The 20,006-nt window shown below is 35.8% G+C and overlaps 1 protein-coding gene across 1 annotated transcript; it reads right to left on the reverse strand.

Moving 5' to 3' along the window:
- Positions 1 to 848: 848 nt before the first annotated feature.
- LOC129283620 (uncharacterized) lies at positions 849 to 19,755 on the reverse strand. Its single transcript, XM_064110981.1, has 4 exons — positions 19,563 to 19,755; positions 17,755 to 17,904; positions 10,165 to 11,232; positions 849 to 979 (listed from the first exon to the last, which is right to left on the reverse strand). Exons 1-4 carry the CDS (start codon positions 19,753 to 19,755, stop codon positions 849 to 851), a joined length of 1,542 nt encoding a protein of 513 aa, XP_063967051.1.
- Positions 19,756 to 20,006: the final 251 nt, after the last annotated feature.

The raw sequence follows: 20,006 nt of genomic DNA on the forward strand, positions 1-20,006 counted from the left end.
GTTTTGGTGACATCCTTTGATTTTCGAGGCCTATTCAACACCTAGGTTTGTAAAATAATCATTAAAGCAATTTGAAATTTCATGTAGATCATTTATAATTCGATCACCTTTTTTAAACTGACTTGAAGGTGAAACTTCACTTCTTTTCAAAATATCATTTAAACTTTCCAATTAGAGGAAGACCAATTCGCCTGTTTAAACCTTTTGGTGTAGTACATTCTTTTTAATGTACGAATAATATGCGTTAGTTTATTTCTGTATCGCCTATACCCCTGCTTTTTCGCGTCAGTAGGATTACCGAGGCTTTTTTTGTATACCCTGTTTCTGTGTTTGATAGATTTCAAAATTCCTCTGGTAATCCAAGGATTTTTTAGTACATTTTTAGATATTTTGATTTGAATTTGTTGTATGCTAATAGTCAAATGGTTTGTGACAGTCTCGATGAAGTTATGATAAGCAAAACCCATGTTATTGCTATTATTCCAAGTTCCAAACAGCTTTCAACTTGTCAATATTTTCATTTGTGAATTTACGAACTTCAGTGGTTTTCTTTTTTATTAGTTTGACTATCAGTAGCATTGTGAAAAAGCAGATTGATAGGCAAGTGATCAGAAATTTGAGAATATATAAGTCCTGCTTCCAATGATACGATGTAAAACATTATCAATTAAGGTACCAGTATTTGTATCAATTCTTGTAGGTTTGATAATTGTTGGGAACATACCATGAACATTTAATAATGTATTTAGACTACCAGTAGCTTCCATCTGTCAACTCCACAGACAGATTAGTTGTCAACGTCCAATCTGGACTAGATCATCTACTGGATGTGCTCCACTCAGTTAAAATCAATCAAAGTTATGCTCCTGATACTTGTCTATGATTATTGTAATAAGCATCAGACAGAACCCCAGGACATCAAATGCTGCGATGAGCATAAACGAGGCGTTGAATGTTCCTGCCACATGTGCCACATAACCTGCGTGTAAAAATCATAAACTGCGTATTTAAAGACACAAGAAACATTAAAATCAGTTCATGAAATATTTCGTCGTGCATTCATCATCATCGTTATCATTATTATTTTATCATTATTGATATTTTTATTACAATTGTTATTATTAATATTATTACTATTGTTGTTATTATTATTATCAAAGATCATTATTTAGTTTTTATTATCACATCATTAATATAATTTTCGTCAGTATTTTAATTATCATTGCTTGTACTGTTAGTTCTCTTCGTTATTTATACCATTACTAATAATATCATTATCATTAAAGTCATTCCTCTACTACAGCCATAGTCGAAATTTTCATCATCGTTAGGGGTCCGACCACTTGACCGAAGGTCCGCGAGACCGAGGGTCCGCGAGGCCGAGGGTCCGCGAGACTGACTTTTTTCCCCTTCATCGGTTGCCGCATTCGAGTGGTTTAAGGCGCCTCGTTGCAGCGGCGTAACAAGTGCCTGTTATCGGGGGGGGGGGGGGGGGGGTCAAATAATTCCCGGTAACTAAATAGAATCAGTAGCGTTGCTAGGATTTCATTTTAGGGGGCGGTGGTGAGCACGCGAATCTTGCGAAACACGTACTGCGAGCACGAAACGTCTCTCTGGGGGGGGGGTGCAGGGAGGGGGTGTTTCTGCTACTTACAGTATAAACTTACGATGCCTTATTTCACTGACACTACTTAATCATTAACTCTACTCATTTAACGTTTTTCTAATGGTAATTCTGCTTCATGATCTTGTACATTTAATGTTTAACAAGAAAACTGGAAACATTATGGAAATACATACACCTAGAACATTGAACCTTCATTATGGGCAATCCTATCTTATCATTTTTTTTTTCATTTAAACAGAATAATAAGAAGAACAAGAAGGTGAAAGTTCTAAAAGAACGTACATTAATTTGTCACTCAAATGGAAGTGCCGGTTTACATCAGTTTTCCTCCGGGAAGCCTGTCCTCGGGAGAATGGTCCTTCGGGGGAGATTTAATTCATTGGGGAGTTGTCATGGGGGAGTCGCCCTCCGGAGTCTCGGGGAGTTGTACTAAAACCCATTTTTTATTGTTGTTACTATTTTTGTTATCATGATATCAGCAGCTGCAGCAGTAGTAGAATTAGAAGTCGTAGTATAGCAGTAGTTGTTGTAGTAGTCGTAGTCGTAGTAGTAGTAGCAATAGTAGTATTAGCAGTTATATTATTATTGTTGTTTTTATCATTATTATTATTATTATTATTATCATTATTATTATTATTATTACTATCATTTAAATCGTTAACATTATTCGGCATTTTTGTTTCGCTTTGTTTCATTTTGTCTCCTTTGTTTTATTCATCACTTTAATTTATTCAATCAATTTTTAAAACCGACACTCCAAATAAATGGATGAATATTTTTCTAAAACCAGACAACTTTTTATGAACAGTCCTGTATGTTAAAGTTATATCTCTGAAATCCAGATGAACAAAAAAATGGTAGGTGAGGTAAATGATGATAAAAATGGCCGTAAAAGGGAAGGAAAATGAATTAATAGAAGCGCCGAGTTCACCTAGAGCATAGAGAAAAGACGTAGACAAAAATCACGAAGAAAAAAAGAAGCGAAATTATTTAGGAATGAGATGTTAACATAATTAAAGAGAACAGAGAAGGAGAGAAAGAGAAGGGGGGATTCAAGAGGAACGAAAGGAGAAATTGAAAGTAAAAAGAGCTATGAGAAATGTACAGAGGAAAGAACTGGGAAGAATATCCAATTTATTTGAATGTGCTCTGTGTCTATCAGTGTGTGGGATGAGTGTGTGCGTTTCTATGCAAAATATGATTAGGATATTTCTTTTAAAAAATCTTGAAATTTGCAACAGCCCACTTCGGATGCGGCGCCACTGTATTTGGATTCATCAGTCTAATTGTTGTAACATTTTTTGGTTTCACCTCCATTGTGTAGATTTCTTCAGAGACTGTGGTATGATTTCGTTAGACGATGAAGTGAGAGAGGGGATGGGGTGTCCGATTTCGTAGTATTATGAAAATCATTTTTGCAAACTATTCCCAGTCTAATAATACTCCGGCAGAAGCTTAAATGTTATCTAAAAATTGATATGAAAAAAATAAATCTATTAATGAATAGTTGAATGAATGAATGACAAAAAAAAATTAACAATTATATTTATTAATTTATTACACCTTCGTAGCAACAAAAAAAACGCCACACCCCCCAATCAAAAAGGGGGGGGGGGAACGTGAGCGAGAAAATGAAAAGGTATAGGAGAACGTAAGACGAGCGAGAGCAGACAAAGAATAGTTCAAGGGATCGTCACAGCGTCTCCCTCCATGCATGACCCCCCCCCCGGAACGCGTTTTGCGCGCTCAGTAAGTGTTTCACACGCTTCGCGTGCTCACTACCGCCCCCTTGAATTAAATCCTAGCTTCGCCACTAATTTTAGACTTGTTAACGGGAAATTTTGGCTGTGCCCCTCATAGGCGGCGGAAGCGGGGGGGGGGGGTACCTGTCCCCCCTAAATTTGAGGTGGGGGGACCTAAATTTTTTTATTGATAACCTTTTTTTTTTTTTTTTTTTTTTTTTTGCTTGTCAATTTTGTTTCCTGCGTCCCCCCCTAAATTTACGTGGGCCCCCTGAAATGTTTGTGGTCCCCCTAAAATTTAGGTTGATGATTGACGACCTTTTTTTTTTTTTTTTTTTTGTCAAAAAAATTCGCGATCCCCTCCTAAGATTTAGGTTGATAACCTTTTTTTTTGGGGGGGGGGGGGCTTGTCATTTTTTTCCCTGTGTCCATCCAAAAATTTCAGGTGCCCCCCTAAATTTTTTGACTTCCGCCGCCAATGGTGCCCCTCCCCATTTCAGGCAGAAAACGCATAAGAGCGGATGCAGACAAGGAACGATTCAAAGAAACGTCGGAGCTTCCGCAATTCAAATTTTTCTCCACCCCCCCCCCCTCCGTTAACAGGCAGAGAATGTAAGAATAGCAGGAGCGGGCGAGGAACAATTAGAAGAAAACGTCAGAGCTTCCGTGCTTCGCGCGGGAGGGGGAAAACTCCCCTTAAAATATGGATCGCCTTTCGCGCGCTCACTATAAAGTGTTTCTCACACTTCGCGTGCTCACCACCGCCCCCTAACATGCCTACAATGAAATCCTAGCAAAGCCACTGATTCTGGACTTAGTTACTGGGAATTGTTTTGCTCTGCCCCCCCCCCCCCCCCTCCGATAACAGGCAGAGGACGTATTAAGGACGTTCCACAGTTAAAATGAAGTCCATGTAATTTTCACCAAATTTTGCAGAGAGTTACTTTGGTATCTATGCATTATGAAAATGCAAAAAATAATATAGGTTCATGTGCTTATTTTTTTCTACGGGTCTTCAAAGTCGCCGTATTTGAATGATATGCAATCTTGCGTAATCAAGAAAATTATGCCTCTCTTAGACCTCACGAATTCACCAAATGAGTTTAATAATCTTTACTGAATGGATACCGCATCAAACTTCATCAAATTTTCAAGATATATTACAAAGTGTATACCAAAGTAAGATAAAGTCTTTAAATTGGTAAAACTATATCTATTTGGAGTCAGCAGCGTCCTCATTTTGCAAGAATGGTGCAAAAACTCGGAAAAAGCAAATCTTCAAAGACGTGAATCTACTCAAAAATTAAAACAAATATTTTGCAAGCTGCACTTTTTTCAAAATCCATGTCATTTTCATCAAATTCTGCTAAATTGTAGAGGAATGCATATCGAAGGTGTAGAGCAGTTAAAAATATGGGGTCCATGTGCTCGTTTTTAACTATGAGTGTCCAAAGTGATGCGAGTTGGCATGAAATTCGCCGAAAATGCGCCCAAAACGTGCAAAAGTCTAATTATATCGTCTAAAATACGAATGGTTCCTTAGTTCTGCTCCCAAACATTCAAAATCCATGTCATTTTCATCCTTCTCTCTAGATTTGTTGAGGAATATCTTCTAAAGGCATTAAAATATTGAAAACATGGGGTCCATGTGCTCGTTTTTAAACTATCAGTGTCTAAACTGTTGCAAGTTGGCTTGAAACAGCCCAAAATGCGCCAAAAACAAGTAAAAGTCAGATTATACCGTCCAAAATGTCTAAAATACGAATGGTTCCGTAGTTCTGCTCCTAAACATTAAAAATCCATGTCATTTTCATTATACTCTCTAGATTTGAAGAGGAATATATTCTGAAGACGTTAAGATATTTTAACTATTGGGTCCATGTGCTCGTTTTCAAATTATCAGTGTCCAAAATATCGCGGGTTGGCTTGAAACAGCCCAAAATGCGCCGAAAACAATCAAAAGTCTGTTAATACCGTCTAAAATGCAAATGGTTCCGTAGTCTTGCTCCCAAACATTGAAAATCCATGTCATTTTGATCATACTTTGCACATAGATACTAATTAGCACCTGAATATTCCAAATATACAAAAATTAACAAGGGTCAATGTGCTTGATTTTTGCTATAGAGCTTCAAAGTTAACCCAAAATGGATGATGTTCTTAAGAATTGCGCATCCAAAAGAATTTGGCATTTTTAGACCTCACGAGATCACAACAATGAGTTTAAAGCTCTATAACTCAGTCAAAATTTTGCAATATGATTTATAATTGTATCCATAAGATGGATAGTTTAGTTAAAAGAAAGTCGAGAGCTGACAAACGAGCCTTCATGGACAACCTAGCTAGCCAGGCAGAAGAGGCTGCAAAGACTGGTGAGCAAGGCAAAGTATATAAGTTGACCAGAATAATTAGTGGCAGATACAGTAAAAACGCAGACTTACCAATAGAAGACAAGGATGGTAGGCTACTTACTACTGAAAAAGAACAGGATGCTAGATGGGCTGAACACTTTGAAGAAGTCCTCAATAGACCACCTCCTGCCACTGAAGCTAACATTCAAGAAGCAGAAACTGACCTAGACATCAATACAAATCCACCAACTCGAGCTGAGATCATCCAGGCAATCAAATCCTTGAACAATGGTAAGGCACCAGGACCAGATAACCTTAATGCTGAGCTTTTTAAAGCAGATCCAGAACTGGCTGCAAATATATTGCATCCTCTCTTCACTGACATATGGGAAGGTAAAAAAGTTCCAGATGATTGGTTACAAGGGGTCATCATCAAACTACCCAAGAAAGGTTCACTCCGAAAGTGTAGCAACTGGCGGGGTATTACACTATTGTCTATCCCAAGCAAGATTCTAACAAAAGTTATTATCCAGAGACTAACAAGGGCTGTCGATGAGCAACTGAGACCAGAACAAGCTGGTTTTCGAAGAGGAAGAGGGTGCATTGATCAGATTTTTGTCCTGCGCAACATTATTGAGCAATGCACAGAATGGCAAAGGCAGTTATACATTAATTTTGTAGACTTCGAAAAGGCCTTTGACAGTTTACACAGAGACAGCTTAGGGAGAATTTTGCGTAGTTACGGCATTCCCCAGCCGGTAGTAGCCATTATCAAGAGCTTCTACGACAACTTCATTTGCAGGGTTGGGAATAGTGACTTGAGTTTCCAGGTGAAAACTGGAGTGAGACAAGGTTGTGTTATGTCTGCATTACTGTTCAACCTGGCCATTGATTGGGTAATGAGGGAGGCTACTGCAGATCAGAAAAGGGGTATTAGGTGGTCACTCTTTTCAACACTTGAAGACTTAGACTTTGCAGATGATCTGGCTCTGGTGTCTCATACCCACCGGCACATACAGGAGAAGACATCCCGCCTTACTAACTTTGCACATCAAATTGGGCTGAGGATCAATCAGAAGAAAACTGAAGTAATTACACTTAATGTTGAAAACCCCTCAAGTATACAGGCCAATGGCGAAGACCTTCCAACAACAGATAAATTCACGTACCTTGGAAGCATTGTAACACATGATGGAGGTGCAGGAGTAGATATAATGAATCGCTTGAACAAAGCAAGGACTGCATTCTCTATGCTGAATCCTATTTGGAAGTCACAACAGTTGAGTATCAAAACCAAACTAAAGATTTATCAAAGTTGCGTCCTTTCAACTCTCTTGTATGGATCAGAATGCTGGAGAATTACAATGAAAGACCTTCATAAGGTATCAGTTTTCCACAACAAATCTCTAAGGAAAATATGTCGCATTTTTTGGCCGAATATGATATCAAACGAAGAACTATATGATAGATGCCAATTGGGATGCATGGAAGGCATTATACAAAGAAGACGCTGGAGCTGGATTGGCCACGTGCTAAGGAAAGAGGATGGTAGCATTACCAAAACGGCACTCTATTGGACTCCAGAAGGGAACAGGAAGAGGGGGAGACCCAAGAACACCTGGAGAAGGACCGTAGAGAGGGAAATGAGGGACCTGACCTGCACCTGGGGGACACTACGGCGCCGGGCTTTGGACAGAGTGGAGTGGAGGACTTTTGTTGCTGCCCTACGTGCCCACCCGGCATAATGGGCAGTAAGTAAGTAAGTAAGATGGATGATTTATTTATATTGCTGTCAATTGTTTGCTCATTGAAGTCTAACAACACTCTCAGTTCTTAGAAATTGAGGGAAAGATACTCAACCTCAAAAATTTCAAATTTCAATAACAAACTTGAGAAGTAAAAGAAATGCTGCACTTTAGTCAAAACCCATGTCATTTTCACCAAACTTTGCAAAGTTGTAGAGGAAGTTATACCTAAGAGGTGCGAACATTAAAAAATATGGGTTCATGTGCTTGTTTTCAAACTATCAGCACTCTTATGAGAGCAATTTGCTTTTTAAAACACCCGCAAACGCGCCAAAAGTTTTTTATCTATGTGAGGAAAAATTCCGAACCACTTTTCCATTTAATCAAACTCGGGGTCACATTCATCATACTTTGCACCACTACAGAGAATCTATTTTGAAAATGTAGAGGAATAAAAAAATGGTCCATGGAATAATTCCAGTTTATCATGTTTATTAGCTTCATAAAATAACACATCGGATCTGCAGTTAGTGCAGATAAGGAGTTGCGTTTAAACGCAAGTCAAAAAATCAATTGCAAGTCCCAAATGCGCGCTGTTGATTGGTTGAAAATCAAGTTGCGCATGATTTTTAGAGTTGCAATCAAATATGTTTGATGCTTATGAAAAAACTTGTAAAGAAAAAGTTACAAAAATTGAAAACCAAGTATTATTGTGGAAATGCCGATATTTAAAGGTCAAGTCCACCTCAGAAAAATGTTGATTTGAATCAATAGAGAAAAATCCGACAAGTATATAATGCTGTAAATTTCATCAAAATCGGATGTAAAATAAGAAAGTTATGACATTTTAAAGTTTCGCTATTTTTCACAAAATAGTTATATGCACAATTTAGTCACATGCAAATGAGAGAATCGATGATGCCCCTCACTTACTATTTCTTTTGTTTTTTATTGTTTGAATCATACAAAATTTCAATTATTACAGATTTGACAATAAAGATCAACTTGACTGAGCCATAAAATGTTAAATAATAGTAATTCAACATGTTCAGGGCAAAATAAAACTTTGTTTCACAGGACAATGAGGAGAAAATTAGAATATTTCAAATTTCATATAATAAAATACAAAAAGAAATAGTGAGTGTGTGGTGTCATCACTTCCCTCATTTGCATACCGACCAGGATGTGAATATACCTATTTTGCGAAATTAAGCGAAAATTAAAAATGTCATAACTTTCTTATTTTCTATCCGATTTTGATGAAATTTTCAGTGTTGTGCTTGTAGGATTTGTCTCTTTTTATGCAAATCCACTTCTGGTTGGGGTGGACTTGTCCTTTAACATTTTTCGGAAAAGTTACTGTACTACAACCTTTAATTCTTTCAAACATAACCTATATTTAATGACTGTATTTCCCATGCTTGATCACACTAATTTAAAAAAATTGAACAAATTATATTTGAATTTATATGGAAAGGGCGTGATAAAATAAAAAGAAAAACAATGATTGGTAGAACTGAAAAAGGAGGAATAAATATGCCTGATTTTGTCTTAAACAGTTTGGCTAAACAGTCTTTTTGAAAACAAGGATCACAATTTTAGGCGGAAGTTCCTTCCTGAACTACACCTCAATTACTCTGGACCGAATTCACTTGTTCTGAAAATGCCTTTTGAAAAAGAATGTCTATGGTATGGTATGGTACTTATTAAATCATGCATCGCAGTTACAAAGACTAAATTGCACATGGATATAAAAATGTACTGTCTCAAAACAGTGGAATTATTTACATAATTAAAAAGTAAACATATATCAGACTGAATGCAATAAAGAACATACTACTGCGTATTAAACCATACATATTATTTACGATAAAAGAGTAATGTAAAACCCACCCATAATTAAAACAAAGAAGAGGAAGAAGAATAACAAGAAAAAGATGAGCGAGAGCAGACAAGGAACAATTCAAACGAACGTCGCACCATCCGCGCTTCTCGCGGGGGGGGGGGGGGGGTAGGTACACTCCCCTCCCTGCACCCCCCCGGAACGCGCTTTCCGTGCTCACTACTGCCACCTAAACAGAAATCCTAGTTATGCCACTAATTCTAGACGGAATTACTGGGAAATATTTGGCTCTGCCCCCCTCCCCCTCTCATAACAGGCACATGTTACGCCGCTGCAACGAGGTGCCTTAAACCACTCGACCGCGGCAACCGAGGAAGGAAAAAAAAGTCGGTCTCGCGGGCCTTCGGTCTCGCGGACCCTCGGTCTCGCGGACCTTCGGTCTAGCGGGCCGTCACCATATCCACGGACAACTCAACTAATAAATAGAATGATAGTGTAACGGTGTGATCATAGTTTAGTAAGGAATTGTTAGTGTAATTCTACGAGAGGGCGTAAGTACATCAAAATAATCTACTTTGTGTTCAAGACTCGATTGAGCAAAGCACTGCAACATGCCTAATTGTTGCCTCACATATCAACTGTTTGTGACAACGTAGGATTCCTAAAGTTCACGTATTTCGGACAAGCAGTGTGTGTTTTTATGATTGCGCTTGTGCTGTTTATCTGGGAGCTATTTACTCCACCAAACTCTGCATTCGTGAACACAAGGCAGGGTTATAATACGGACTTACGTCGCGTCTATAGTAGTGGATGTGCAAACCGAAAAGCCCCTTATTATGGATGAGTGGGTTCTTACCAGCAAATGAAGATCCGATGAAAGTTCCGATTCCAGAAACAATTTCAAAAGAGGCCAGTATGACTGGAAAGTGAGAATGGTCAGCTCTGTCCTTACAAATCACCAAAAATAGAACGCTTCTCCCAGAAATCGTCAGTGACGTAATGAATGACGTCACAATCATTACAAGAAATTTCGGAACAAATATATCTACAAGAATTGACGTGATGTTGAGTAAATTTAGTAAAAGAAACAGGTATTTCCCTTCGAATAGTTTGGACCCCACGAGTATTCCGCTGGAGCAGCGGCCAATGAAGGTTGCAACAGCCGCTGAGTAAGCAATACTTAATGCCCTGGATGTAGGTTTACCAATCAGTGCCACGGCGCGTGGGATGAGGAAGGAGAACCAACCACCACATAGAATGGAGTACACCAGATCGAGGAACATAAGAAGGATCATCAAACGGTCTTGATTGTAGATGGAGTCATTGACGATTCGGCGACCAGAGGCGTAAAGATCACAACAAATCGTTTGACTTATCATGCTACACCCTTTCTCATTATGCAAATCGTACTTTTTACAAATTACGTCCTTATCCCGTTTACCAGTGGATGACCCCTGTACTAGTAAAGATGTACATTCGCTTGTCTCTGCAGTGGATTCCTCCAGCGAGGTGAAGTTGTCAACGTCGGTGTAAATTGTCTCTGCTTGTGCTTTATCCAAATGATGAAGGGGCACTGTCTGCATTCCTGATGTGCAAGGACTTGTTACTTCGGTCTTCGTATCTAAGGGTTCGCCAGTCATTCGTTCATTTTGTTGTGAATTGTCATGGTCAATCCTTGAGACGCCCTCTACGTCGAGACCCACCATCAATACCAAAGGTATCAGGTGTGCCATGATGCCTCCTATGATCAATAAGGACCCTCTCCAGCCGTAGATTCCCATCAGGTATTCAGCAAGTAGTGGCACAAGGGCCATCCCGAAGGCATATCCTGATTTGCCAATGCCGTAGAAGATTCCAAAGGCATCTCCGGACTGATTATTCAGGGTGATTATAAGCGAAATCGACATAATGCTGGAACCGAGCCCTGCATGAGAAGTCAAAGATAAACAACCAATCTAGATTATTTGTACCTGACCAAGACATCAAATGAGGTCTGGTGGTGTTCAAGGTAATGTATGTGATATATGAAGCAATATTGCCTTAACAGATAAATAAGGATATAATTGGGTTAAATCTTTTCTATGAAATAAGTAGTTTGGTATATAAAAAGGGACTGATTATAAAGTATAGGCTGCAACACATGATACAGACCTTGTGAATCTTTATCTCTGACAATTAAAACAGAGCTTCATTTTTATTGTCAGTATAATTATATATTCATTTTTATTATAGCCATCAGGATTTTAATTATCAATGATATTGTTGTGTTATTCGTATTGTTGTTGTCATCAATATCTTATGATTATATTCATTATAATACTTAAATTGCATTGGTATTAGGCTCGATAATTCATATTCATATCTTTATTAATATTATCCATATCATCATTATCACCAATGTCGTGTCATTAACATCACAATATTATTTTCATCTTCATCATTAATGTTTTGTTTGTTTAACTTTATTGTATTCACGGTTAAAAGATGCAGTGTACTACATATTAATGCCCGCAATCTGCATAAAGCTGTTTTTCAGCAAGGCCCTGATAAAAAAATGCAAGTACACAGAAAGTTATAAAAGGTAAAACATTCAAATTCAACAAATATGAAAAAATAACATTTACTGAAATTAAAGAAAATTAAAGAAACAGCAAAGAAAATAAAAACAAATCTTGGTAACATAAAAGGAAAATGTAAAGCAACAATGTTTTTATTCAATAGCAAGAGGAAGAAAGAAGTTGATGAGAGAAGTAATGATTTTACTTTTGCTGGTTTGAGTGCTAAAAGATTTAGTGTCGTTAAACACTCTATTGTTGCCGAGTAAGAATTCGAAAAATTCAGATGCCCCGATAGATTGGACTGTTTTGAAGAAATTTGGTGGGGTCTTGTAAGGGCTATTTCAGAAATTTAATGACGAAGCATGACTGTAACGTAGCTACTAAGCGGCGATTGATTAAACGAAGATAAAACAGGACCAAGATTTGCAATAAATTAAATGACTTGTGTTGAAAACTGAGCTTGTTTGAAGCACTCTTCACATTAGTTCGTCTATACAAAGGGGTGGTATAAAAATAGGAGGGAATTCATTCTTGAATTTGTTACTTAAGCCCCTTTCACAATTGCTGGTACGACTGCTTACAATCGTTGTGATTGTGTGCAACATATATTGTGACCAACTGACATGAATGATCGCAAACGATCGCACGAGCAATTGTGAAAGCCCCGTTACACGTACACCTATTTTGCAGTGTTTGGGGATACGACCGTTTTTCCATTACTGCATTAAGTGAAGTGGGGCTGGACTGGTGAGTTGCCTTATTCTTTTCAAAGCAAAATTTGTTTTAGAGGGTTTTTTTAACATGGGCTATCTGTGAATTTCCATTAGTAATTGCTGTCTTGCAAAAATCTCAAAACATTTTTGTTCTAAAACACTGATTTTTTTATGCTTCAGCAACATTTTTTTTTTAAAGCATGTCGGAGCTGATTTTAAATCAGCATTTATTAATTTCTAATGCATCCTTGAATCTAACGCCGCGAAGTACATATAAATATCATCGGTATACTTCCTTATTGATTTGTGCAAATCTTTCAAAGTAATGATAAACATCAGCGGTCCAGGGATACTTCATTGAGGCACCCCACTCTTCTACTCCGGGACTTATTACCGTTTAGTCTTCGAATCAGAATATTCCGTAGAATTTTGACTAAAAGTTCAACCAGAATAATATAACTTTAGTCAGATAAATTAAGATGAATGCTTTCTCTAATTCAGTATGAGGCGCCGAATGTACCAATATTATATAGAACAATTATTTGTTATATAATCATTATTTATTAAATAATAACTATTATTTATATATAATTTACATTTTATTTGTAAATAACTACTATTATATAAAATATCATTTCTAATTATTTATATATAATTCCAAGTAATACTTCATTATTTGTAAATAATAATAGTTCGACATTCCATTATTTATAAATAATGATTATTTGTTTTTCATTATTTATAAATAATGATTATTTGTTTTTCATTATTTATAAATAATGATTATTTGTTTTTCATTATTTACAAATAATGATTATTTGTTTTAATTATTTATAAATAATGATTATTTGTTTTTCATTATTTATAAATAATGATTATTTGTTTTTCATTATTTACAAATAATGATTTTTTGTTTTTCATTATTTATAAATAATGATTATTTGTTTTTCATTATTTATAAATAATGATTATTTGTTTTTCATTATTTACAAATAATGATTATTTGTTTTTCATTATTTATAAATAATGATTATTTGTTTTTCATTATTTATAAATAATTTGTTGAGTTTTCCATTATTTATAAATAATGATTATTTGTTAAATAATGAAAACGTCTACTTCATTATTTATAACTAATTTTTTCGAGTGCACCATTATTCTCATTATTTATAAATAATCATTATTTAATGTTCGAGTTTTCCATTATTTATAAATAAAGATTATTTGTTAAATAATGAAATATCTACTTCATTATTTATAAATAATAATTTTGTTTCAATATCCCATTATTTATAAATAATCATTATTTATAAACAATTTTTACAGTTTGCCATTATATACAAATAACCATTATTTATTAAATAATGCCATTATTTATTAAATAATGCCATTATTTATTAAATAATGAAAACTCGCTATAACATGCAAATGTGGGACCGCCCATGATATGAATATTCATGATGCGATTTCCTTTTTCGTGATTTTTCTTCACAAATTTTTGTCCATTTCCTCTTCATAATGACATTTCTTGAAGCAATTTTCTAGGGATATGGTCTAATTGTCCTAATTGTAATATTCTTCATTTTCTATATAACTTCGTCTTCGTAGAAATATCAAAAAGTGTAATTTTATACGATTTTTCCTACAGTTCACAATCCCCATAGGCGCGCGTGTATCGTAGGGACAACCGGTGAATCGACGGAGTGCTCTTCATCGAAATACTACGTTGGTTGGTCCCCGGAAGTGGCGGGCGGAATTTAGCCCGAATCCTCGATGGAAGTCGATCAAGTGCATATGAGCTGAGAGAGTGAAATATCAGTGTACTTGTACAGGCCCTTCTACTTTTTATAAATATTTCTTGTTGGTTTTTTTGTTAAGTTAATTTTTCCTGGTGTAGAGATAAGTTTCAGTTCTAATAATGCACTTCAAATACATTTTGGAGTGTCTGTTTGAGGCGTTTGGGGCGATTTCACCCTGGCCCCAAAATGCTCGCAACGACAATACGGGGGCATGATGACCCCTACATTTTTAAAAACTTATTTTTCTATTGAAAATTATCACAAAATTCACCAAAAGTGTGCACGAAAGCCTTCGTATTTCACTTTTAAAACTAAAAAAAGTGCCCAAATGACAAGCTTGGTCGCTTCGCTGTGTCGCTTTCAACTTTTACGCGTCTGCTTCCCCCCCCCCCCCTCCTCCGAAAGAAATTCTGTATACGGCCATGCTCTAAAGAGCCTGGCACATTGATTTATGTATACTTCATTTTCATTATTTTTATCTCATTATCATCATGGCCTTACGCAGAATTTTTTCCGGGGGGGGGGGTGGGGGGAGCAGGACGCGCGTAAACTTTCTCATAAAAATCTTGAAAAAGCGAAGCGACCAAGCTTGTCATTTGAGCTTGGTCGCGTCGCTGTCTCGCTTTCAAGATTTTTTTGAGAAACTTTACGCGCGTCCTAGCTGCTCCCCCCCCCCCCCCCCGGTAAAAATTCTGTGTAAGGCCATGATGATAATGTGATAAAAATAATGAAAATGAAAAGTACATATAAATCAATGTGCCATATGCTCTTTTGAGCATGGCCGTTCACAGAATTTCTTTCGGGGGGTGGGGGCAGACGCGCGTAAACGTTCTCAAGTTGAAAGCGAGACAGCGAAGCGACCAAGCTTGTCATTTGGGCTTGGTCCCGTGGCTGTCTCGCTTTCAAGATTTTTTTGAGAAAGTTTACGCGCGTCATGCTCCGGCCCCGGCCCCCCTGGAAAAAATTCTGCGTAAGGCCATGTTGATAATGAGATAAAAATAATGAAAATGAAAGTATACATAAATCAATGTGCCAGGCTCTTTAGAGCATGGCCGTATATAGAATTTCTTTCGGAGGAGGGGGGGGGGGGGGAAGCATGCAGACGCGTAAACGTTCTCAAGTTGAAAGCGACACAGCGAAGCGACCAAGCTTGTCATTTGGGCACTTTTTTTAGTTTTAAAAGTGAAATACGAAGGCTTTCGTGCACACTTTTGGTGAATTTTGTGATAATTTTCAATAGAAAAATAAGTTTTTAAAAATGTAGGGGTCATCATGCCCCCGTATTGTCGTTGCGAGCATTTTGGGGCCAGGGTGAAATCGCCCCAAACGCCTCAAACAGACACTCCAAAATGTATTTGAAGTGCATTATTAGAACTGAAACTTATCTCTACACCAGGAAAAATTAACTTAACAAAAAAACCAACAAGAAATATTTATAAAAAGTAGAAGGGCCTGTACAAGTACACTGATATTTCACTCTCTCAGCTCATATGCACTTGATCGACTTCCATCGAGGATTCGGGCTAAATTCCGCCCGCCACTTCCGGGGACCAACCAACGTAGTATTTCGATGAAGAGCACTCCGTCGATTCACCGGTTGTCCCTACGATACACGCGCGCCTATGGGGATTGTGAACTGTAGGAAAAATCGTATAAAATTACACTTTTTGATATTTCTACGAAGACGAAGTTATATAGAAAATGAAGAATATTACAATTAGGACAATTAGACCATATCCCTAGAAAATTGCTTCAAGAAATGTCATTATGAAGAGGAAATGGACAAAAATTTGTGAAGAAAAATCACGAAAAAGGAAATCGCATCATGAATATTCATATCATGGGCGGTCCCACATTTGCATGTTATAGCGAGTTTTCATTATTTAATAAATAATGGCATTATTTAATAAATAATGGCATTATTTAATAAATAATGGTTATTTGTATATAATGGCAAACTGTAAAAATTGTTTATAAATAATGATTATTTATAAATAATGGGATATTGAAACAAAATTATTATTTATAAATAATGAAGTAGATATTTCATTATTTAACAAATAATCTTTATTTATAAATAATGGAAAACTCGAACATTAAATAATGATTATTTATAAATAATGAGAATAATGGTGCACTCGAAAAAATTAGTTATAAATAATGAAGTAGACGTTTTCATTATTTAACAAATAATCATTATTTATAAATAATGGAAAACTCAACAAATTATTTATAAATAATGAAAAACAAATAATCATTATTTATAAATAATGAAAAACAAATCATCATTATTTGTAAATAATGAAAAACAAATAATCATTATTTATAAATAATGAAAAACAAATAATCATTATTTATAAATAATGAAAAACAAAAAATCATTATTTGTAAATAATGAAAAACAAATAATCATTATTTATAAATAATGAAAAACAAATAATCATTATTTATAAATAATGTCATTATTTATAAATAATGAAAAACAAATAATCATTATTTGTAAATAATGAAAAACAAATAATCATTATTTATAAATAATGAAAAACAAATAATCATTATTTATAAATAATGAAAAACAAAAAATCATTATTTGTAAATAATGAAAAACAAATAATCATTATTTATAAATAATGAAAAACAAATAATCATTATTTATAAATAATGTCATTATTTATAAATAATGAAAAACAAATAATCATTATTTGTAAATAATGAAAAACAAATAATCATTATTTATAAATAATGAAAAACAAATAATCATTATTTATAAATAATGAAAAACAAATAATCATTATTTATAAATAATGGAATGTCGAACTATTATTATTTACAAATAATGAAGTATTACTTGGAATTATATATAAATAATTAGAAATGATATTTTATATAATAGTAGTTATTTACAAATAAAATGTAAATTATATATAAATAATAGTTATTATTTAATAAATAATGATTATATAACAAATAATTGTTCTATATAATATTGGTACATTCGGCGCCTCATAATTCAGGATTTACCGTACCCTCATCGTATCTATTGTCTAGTTGTTTGCATCTATTCTGTGAAGGGTAAGAGCGAAAACCGTGTTGGTACCAGCATAATCTAGTTTCATACTTGAAAGATCACTACTTCTCAAATTGACCATTATTTGGAGTTTTGGGGTAGAAATTCTTGTCGCATGTTATTGTTATTATCATTATAATTATCATCATTGTTATTATCTTTATAATTGTCATCGCCATTATTATTATCACCATCACTATTATTGTTCTTATTACAATTGTTATTATCATTATCATCACCAACACCACTTCAACCATTGCCACCGATTCTTTACATTATAACTTCATTGCTACACAACAATGTCCGTACCGGCCACAGAAAGGCAAATGGCTAGTTGAACACCATTGATGACTAAAGATGTCAGTATGATTCCTGCTGTTGCTAACGCTGCCCCAGTCATCACAAGACACCTTCGATAACCGCCACGGAGTCTTTGGTAAAGGTACGCCACCAATGGCCCTGTGAAATAAGTATTTAAGCAGAAGTGATAGCTGTGGAAGTAGCGTAAAAGGCCTAGTATATAGAACAGCAACAGTAATAGTTGTAGTAGCAGTAGTAGGCCTGGGCATATAGTAGTAGCATACAGTAGTAGTAGTAGTAGTAGTAGTAGTAGTAGTAATAATAGTAGTAGTAATAGTAGTAGTAGTAGTAATAGTAGTAGGAGTAGTAGTACTAGTAGTAATAGTAGTAGTAGTAGTAGGATAGTAGTAGACGTGGTAGTAGTACTAGTAGTAGGAGCGGTAGTGGTACTAGTAATAGCAGCAGCAGCAGTAGTATTAGTGGTAGCAAAAGCAGCAGCAGTTATAGTTCTAGTAGTAGTAGTAGTAGTAGAAGTAGAAGTAGTAGTTTTAGTAGTAGTCGAATAAGAAGAAGTAGTAGTAGTAGTAATAGTAGTAGTAGTAGTAGTAGAAGTAGTAGTAGTAGTAGTAAGCAGTACTAGTAGTAGTAGTGGTGGTGGTGGTGGCGGTGGACGCCGGTGGTAGTAGTAGTAGTAGTAGTAGTAGTAGTAGTAGCTTGTTATCATCCACAGGGACAAATTATAAGCTTCAAGTTCAAACAAAATAAAACCGTTTAACTGCGAGGGTGAACGACCTGCAGAAACATAAAACCTACATATATTTGTAATAAATAAACTTGCCCTTAGCATCGCGTAGGAATTGTGCGCAGTAAAACATTTCTCAAGCAAATATGTTGAAATGCCTGAAAGACAAATTATAAGTTTGGTGAGCCCCTTATCATAACCGCGTCTTTCATCGGACTCACGAGACGAAAGTTTTGTTTTTTATTGTAAATTTTGAAGGTTGAATAAAATTGATTTAGAATGAATAAAAAAGCAGAATTTTAATACGGCGTAAGTGTTGTAATATATTTGGCTGAGGGACTCTTGGTCACGCTGATACTGATAAACTGAATGAGGGGGAAAATCGCTATTGTATTCCGCCTGTCATGCCTGTATAGATATGACTTTTTCACAAGCACGAAACTTTGAACTCTTCAGAAATGTCTTTTCGTATTGGCCTACATGACTGTATGTTGTACTGCATTGATTTCATTCTTTTCAACCAAGAGCAGAAGTTTGACGTTTTAGCGTCCCTCTAAATTAAATTTTCTTCTATTTTATTTTTTGTTTCTCTCTTTTCATTCCCCATTTCTTTATGGTTTATGTAGCGCCTTTTCCGGAAGATACAAAGCGTCGTTTGTTGCATAAAGCGAGTAAAGATTTAGTAATATTTAGATACATTTTCTGGTGCTCTTTGAATAGGTCAAGGGATGTAACGCTTCGTAGAGTTGATGTGAGGAATGAGATTGAAAAAACATGCTAATTTTTTGTTGTTGGGGGGGGGGGGGATACTATAAGAGGGAGCATTTGTAGAACGAAGATAGTATGCTTTTTCGGCTCGCGGGTACCGCACGGGCCAGACCCTTGAGCCTCTAGAAACAACCATGCCTCTCATAATCAGTCCATATAGTAAAGTCCAGTTGTACAGAGAATCGACGGAGAAAATTAATCATTACAATTGTCAGATTTAATTATGGGAACGTGAAAAATTGCAACAATCACGTACACAGAGTTATTTACCAAGTTACCAAACAGTAGGCCTATGCGGCATACTCACCCGGACCAAATGCAAAGGCGTAGAAGAACCCAAGAGAGACGCCAATCGCTGTTGAGGTAGTACCTAAATCCCGTTCTAAGGCCGGTAAATAGACACCAATAGACTTGACCACTCCTAGGAGGTAACAAGTCTGCAGAAACATGGCCAGAGTCAATTTCACGGCACCTGGATTTCGTAAGGTCGAACTTGTCATTTTACTTTTCTCCAGCATCACAGGCGCAGGTGAAATAATACCAGTTCAGAAAATCTGTGTTAAAACTTTAGCACGTCCATTCGTAATAATCACTGGTACGTGGAAAATCTAATCGAATTCAATACACAACATCCTGAAGGGATTGGTCTATTGAAAGTTCCATCAATATGATTGGCATGGAATGATGAACGCCCTCATAAAATAAATAAGTTGCAGTGATATATAACGTATTATTTTTGACCTACCAAACA

Source organism: Lytechinus pictus, chromosome 16 (assembly GCF_037042905.1).
Source record: "Lytechinus pictus isolate F3 Inbred chromosome 16, Lp3.0, whole genome shotgun sequence".
Lineage (NCBI taxonomy): Eukaryota > Metazoa > Echinodermata > Echinoidea > Temnopleuroida > Toxopneustidae > Lytechinus > Lytechinus pictus.

What these genes read in the sequence shown, in the direction of transcription:
- LOC129283620 (XM_064110981.1), bottom strand. Translation starts at nt 19,755, where the DNA reads ATGACAAGTTCGACCTTACGAAATCCAGGTGCCGTGAAATTGACTCTG. An exon ending in CGCCTTTGCATTTGGTCCGG is followed by an intron (nt 17,905 to 19,562) that starts GTGAGTATGCCG and finishes CTTATTTCACAG; the next exon opens with GGCCATTGGTGGCGTACCTT. An exon ending in CATCGGATCTTCATTTGCTG is followed by an intron (nt 980 to 10,164) that starts GTAAGAACCCAC and finishes TTTTACACGCAG; the next exon opens with GTTATGTGGCACATGTGGCA.